A 6001-nucleotide genomic window follows, 5' to 3' on the forward strand; every position below is an offset into this window, starting at 1 on the left:
GGCCGCTTACGTTACCAGCGCATCTTTATTAAAAACCCCCAATAATTCACAGTGACAGCACCACAGCTGCGCCTGTGCACGCACACACAGACACAGGCACAGACAGACACAGGCACAGACAGACACACAGACACACACAGACAGAGACACAGACAGAGACACAGACAGAGACACAGACAGACAGAGACACACACACACACTCACGCACACGCACAGACACACACACACAGACACTCCGCGATGTACGCGAGACTTTGTGAAAAATAAATCTCTGTGGGGATCTAAAACCCACCCGGCACAAATGCTCGGAGCTATGTCCCCCAGGTCTGTAACCCAGCTGGCCCGCACAAAGGAGACACTGCGCTGCAGAGCTTAACCAGGCAGCTGCAATCAACCTTTGAGATCATTTGGCCTATTCTGACCTGGAGAGACAGCAGAGTTCTCTGGCAATAACTGACGTTATAAGTAGACAAGGGAGTGATCGGTGTCTTCCACGTTACTAACACTAGATGGCACGTGTTCTAGTTTTTTAAGAATAATGCTGTCTGGTTTATAAAGTTTACCTTGGTCAACTGACCAAATTTCTGGTGCAGAGTCTTCACCCAAACAGGCTTCTGAGAATGTTTCTATTTTGGACCAGTTATGGTCTTTTTTGGTTGTAAGATCTATTAAGAAACTTCTCCAGTGAGCATTCCGGTCATGAATCTAGGAAAAAAAAAAAAGGGGGGGGGGGAAACCAATTACATCTCCATTAGCAAAATCCCAGCCAGACCAGGACAAACAGCAACCTAAATAACTGAAGATTTAAACCAATGCAAAATCAAATAGTATCAAGGTTAGGTTGCCCAAGGAAGTTGTGGATTCCCCCCCCCTGGAAGTGTTCAAGGCCAGGTTGGATGAGGCTTTGAGCAACCTGGTCTAGTGGAAGGTGTCCCTGCTGATGGCAGGGGGGTTGGAACTGGATGATCCCTTCCAACCCAAACCTTAAACTCCCTTTAAGGTCCCTTCCAACCCAAACCATTCTATGATTCTATGAAGGTTAACCCCTGTGATACTGTGCTCAAATGCAGAAGTTAAACTTTGAAACGCACTAATTTTCTGATTCCACTGTCAGGGAACACTTCCAGGAGAAGCTCCATTTTTAGCATGCAGGCAAACATTAACTTTAAAATTTGTAACTGGAAAAAAACCCCTTATGTTCTGTCTTAGCAGCCACTTCAAGGACCCAAAGGTCTCTGAAAACAGCTGAACTCAGCAATCCATTTTTCAGCATATCACAATGCTGGAAACATGTAAAGTCGCATTCCTCTGGAACACAAAAATGTTATAAACCATCATGTTATGGCCTCTATGTAAGAGGCTTAAAAGACTGCAGAGACTGTAGTAATATAAAATGAGGTACCATTCCTTTTTTAAGAAAAGGATTCAGTCAGTAATAAGCATTTTAAATAACCACTAAGAGTAGATTTTTCTTTTGAAGACAATATGAGTTGGGAGATGACTGGTTTGACAGCCAGTAGTGGGAGCTACTGTGCTGCTGGATGGAGGGAAATTCTGCACACTTCAGAAACACATTTTTAAAAGCTGTCTGCAGAAGGTAGATCAGATCCCGAACCCTAATATTCATCACCAACGTGCACCCTGATTAAGGCAAGAAACTTCTCTTAGTAGTTCAACATCACCACGGCACTGCCTGCCACAAAGCCACCTGAGGGGCAGCGTACCGACACGTGTCTGCGCAAGGTGGACATGTCTGTGAAGGTTCTCTCACAAGCTCTGCATTTGTACGGCTTTTCCCCGGTGTGAATGCGCTGGTGGCGACGGAGAGCGCCCTGCTGGGTGAACGTTTTCCCACACTGCTCACAGAAATACGGACGGGTCTCTAAAATTTAAAAAACCCAAACAAACAACAAACCAGGAAGCACAGAGTTAGAAGGCAAGGTTCTTCTGGCCTCAATCTCATCAGACAAAAAGCAGAAAGAATTTTTAAAAGATCAATATTGGCAAAGCAGTGCACACAGGAGATATGTGCTTGAGGCCCTGCTTTTTAAGGTTATGTGATAAATGTTTCTTGTCTGCAAGCGAAAACCTGAGAACAGCTCTTCCAAGTGGAACAGCAGCAACTACAGCCGATCTCTGCTCCGACGTCCTTCACAAAACAGGCCTCAGTCTCCTGAGTAAGCATCATCTGATAGGACACGATAGGCATGATATCGTGCCCTGCTTAACAAGGCAGGATCAGTATGAGCCCTGCTTCTCCTCATCACCTAATTCAATGAGCTTGTAAAAGTGATTCTGGAATAAAATGTCACCATCCAAACTGGAAAGTACTTCAGACCCAAACTTCTAGTGCTGTTTATTTTCCCAGCCCCGATGAATTTGTTTCGTTACCTGCATGGACGTTACTGTGCTGGGCTAGTGAGGCTCTCAGTCCAAACGTCTTCCCACAAACCTCGCACTTGTAGGGCTTAGCGCCCATGTGGCATCGTTTATGGCATTTTAAGTATTCGTTGGTGGCAAAATGTTTTCCACACACATCGCATTTAAAAAGGCGCTCTCCTGAGTAAAGAGAAAAAGACATTCTGAATTCTTTCAGCAGAATTTTGTACTTCAAAGATATTTTTTCAAATGTCTTTCTATCCCTGGTAGTTCCTTCCTGGTACTTCAAGTCTCTTATGCGAGTTACAAAAAAAAAGCGTACACCTTCAAATCCCAACCAGCAATTTCTACCAGCATAAAGGGAGGAGATGGGAGGAACCAGATAGAAGGAAGAGAATTATTTAATGCCTACCTGTGTGGGTCCTTTTGTGTCCAGTGAGCTTGCCTTTATCAGCAAAGCAAGCCCCACAGTCCTCACAAATATATGGCTTTTCCCCTGTATGGGACCTAAATGGAGCGAAACACAAATGACTATTAATAAATTAGCTCTTGTAGTGTATTCTTAAAATACTGTACTTGAAAATACAGTATTTTTAGAAAAAAGTACATTCTGCTCACTCAGGAAATAGAATGTTTGCCAGTGTAGGTGCTACACTAAAGCACTAAACTTCTCATTTAAGGTTTACCTTTTCCTCACTCTCAGGCTCTACAAAATGCACCTTTCTTTCACAAGATACAGCTCATAGTATAAGCACCGGAAGGGAGAAAGCAAAGAAGATGACAAGCTGCTTCTGTGCTAGAGACTGAAAGTGCATCCAGACTGTCCCCAGCACAACACCAGCAGCAGATCTCTTGGGACACTGTGGGCCACATTCTTGGCTTCCACGATCCCTCCGTCTTACGTCCTCTGGCCTGCAAACTTTAATCTGCAGGATATTCCCATTTTTAAGACAAAAGGCACTAAGGAAAGTCAGGCAAGCAGTGTTTCTGAACACATGCTAAACATCTGATTTTAGACTAACTCAAACCAGAGCAAGTCTGGGCCCAGTGTTTGGTTTTAACACTGTCCTCATTTCCCTTATTCCAACCAAAATAGCACAATGTGCAAAAACATGCATCACTTTGAGTTGCCAGGCAAAATGCTGCAAACATGAGACAGCCAGTTACCCAACACAAACTCCAAGAGTCACTGTTTTGGTGCAGTCATATTGCATCCTACATACAGTGCAGCTCTGCTGTGTTTCAGCTGACAGAGATTATTGTGACATTTCAGATGTTTTGTTGGTCCTGAAGCAGAATACCTCACAATATTTAAAATAACTGTAAAAACACTCAGTAGACAGAAGAAAGCTACTGTCCCTAATATATGTGTCCATAGTCTCTGCTAACAGGATTTCTCTCACCTCCTTTAGCCCTCCAACCTCCTCTTATAAGCTATCTGCTAGGCTCCCTGTTTGAAGAAAGATGGGAAATTCCACGGGATGATTCACCCTCTCCTGGGACAGAACACATTTAACACAGACACGACCAGAGAGTGATCCATCCAGTCTAGCTCCAGTGACTACAGAGGGAGCCCAGATGAGAAGTCCAGCTTCTGTATTGCACACAAGAAATTAATTCCCACACTAAATGACTTGCTCAGAGTGATAAAGAACAAGCAGGGCTCAGCATCTGAGTCTCTGAGGTCCCTGACTAATTCTTCAGCCTATGCTACATCTCAGCAGTGAAGGCCATCATCTTATTTTTAAGACTCTCCCAAATGACTGGCTGTCACTTACAAGTTTGGATAGGGCATCTGTTTCAAAATCCCTACCAAAACTGATGCAATGACCAGATGCAGACAAAGCCTTTACGTAAAAGAATTAATCACAGATAGTACAGAACAAATTATATCCCAGTGTTCCTGTTACATGGACACGCAAGGAGAATGACTCAGAACTGGGAGTCACAAGAGGAAAAAGAAGTGTTCAAGTACTCTGGGCATGCAGGGAGTTCTAACGGGAGAAGCAGTACTGTGGGCTGACCTGGTATGGATCTTAAGTTGTGATGGTTGAGCAAATTTTGAATGACAAATGCCACATTCATAAGGCTTTTCCCCTGTGTGCGTCCGCATATGAAACACCAGTGCCGTTCGGGAGCTGAGGATTTTCCCGCAGACAGAGCAGAGAGGGCGCTTGACTCTGCCTTCGTGCTTCCGCATATAGTGTGTCCTCACATCTCTCTTTCTTTTAAAAGTAGCGTTGCAAAGGGTGCAGGCAAACTGCCTTTCTTCTGTGTGGACACACGCTCGATGCTCCTTCCAGCTGTTGTAACTAGCAAACGACTTGCTGCAGATGTCACACTGATAGACTTTACCAGGCAAGCACTGATGGACGTCTCTGCAGTGATCCACGTACTTCTTCCGGGAAACAAACTGCTCGTTACACTTATCGCACCTTATGACATAGGCAGATTTCTTCTTCACCCCACTTTTACTTATCTTCTTTATTTTAAACTCTTCATCTGATTCATGTTCATCACCGTCCTTCTCGTTAGAATATTCATCATCCTCATCGTCCTCCTCAGTACAGACCTCCTCATTATCTCTACTATCTTCAACTTCTGAATACCGCACTTCATAATTGACCTCCTCCTCGCCCTTCACACTCATTTCACCTTCATCTTCATTCCCTTCTTCACTCATTTTTTCACCTGCTTCAGCTTCCTTACATTTCTGCTTCTGTTCTTCTTGTTCATTGCTACAGTCTGCTTCAGTAACAGATGAACCCCTGGGTTCTTCCCCATGACTTGTGGCCTCTTGGTGCCTCACGCACTTTGGTCGTTCAGCCTCTGCTGCCCCATCCCACGTTTCTCTGTCAGGATCTCTGTCGTAGCTTGTTGTGTTTGCTCTGTGTGCAGGTGGAACTACCATCCAATAGACAGGCATAAGTTTCCCCTCTTGCCCAGACTCATGGATTTTTCTGTTAAAAAAAACAAACAACAGAGCACAACTTCAATAGGTTTAATTGTTTCAATTCAGACGTCTTTGCATCGGAGGAAGAGTTGTTTTCTTCTAATTGTTCTTCACATAATTTAAGAAATTAACAGCATGTTTGAAGAGCCAGGAACAGGGAACTTTTGTGTTGGACCAGTTAATGACAGAAAATTAAAAGGTCTCAGTTCATCAAGGATGGTGCCTCTTCAGTACATATATTTGTCATCTCACTAGTAACATGGGACGGACTGTGAATTTTCCTCCAAGGCCATGCTGGACAGGATAAGAAATTATGGACTTAAACCAAGGGAAATATAGATTAAATGCCTATATAGAAAAACAAACCAGATCCCCTTGTAAGCCATCAATTGCAGCAGTTAACTCTACTTATCACTACTCAGCACGTGGAACAAGCTATGTCATTGCACTCACGACACATCTGGGAATGTATTTTCTACTACTGGACCAAACTACAAACAAATTTTGGCATTTTTTACAAGGGAAGCTGGGATCCAGTAGCAAACCACCTATCTTCTGTACCACACAGGCAGGGTTCGGAGACGTCTGATATGTACAGCGGCATCTGCAGTTCTAGAAACTACTGCACAATTTCAGCATCATCTTTTCAGTCAGGCAGCGCTTAATAAG

General features: G+C 43.8%; 1 protein-coding gene across 1 annotated transcript; it reads right to left on the bottom strand.

Moving 5' to 3' along the window:
• Positions 1 to 459: 459 nt before the first annotated feature.
• Positions 460 to 5305, bottom strand: LOC104519812 (GDNF-inducible zinc finger protein 1). Its single transcript, XM_029086649.1, has 5 exons — positions 4404 to 5305; positions 2792 to 2886; positions 2392 to 2559; positions 1725 to 1882; positions 460 to 705 (listed from the first exon to the last, which is right to left on the bottom strand). Exons 1-5 carry the CDS (start codon positions 5303 to 5305, stop codon positions 460 to 462), a joined length of 1569 nt encoding a protein of 522 aa, XP_028942482.1.
• Between the last annotated feature and the right edge of the window lie 696 nt (positions 5306 to 6001).

Source organism: Antrostomus carolinensis, unplaced genomic scaffold, assembly GCF_000700745.2.
Source record: "Antrostomus carolinensis isolate BGI_N321 unplaced genomic scaffold, ASM70074v2 scaffold34518, whole genome shotgun sequence".
In the NCBI taxonomy this organism is placed as follows: Eukaryota; Metazoa; Chordata; class Aves; order Caprimulgiformes; family Caprimulgidae; genus Antrostomus; species Antrostomus carolinensis.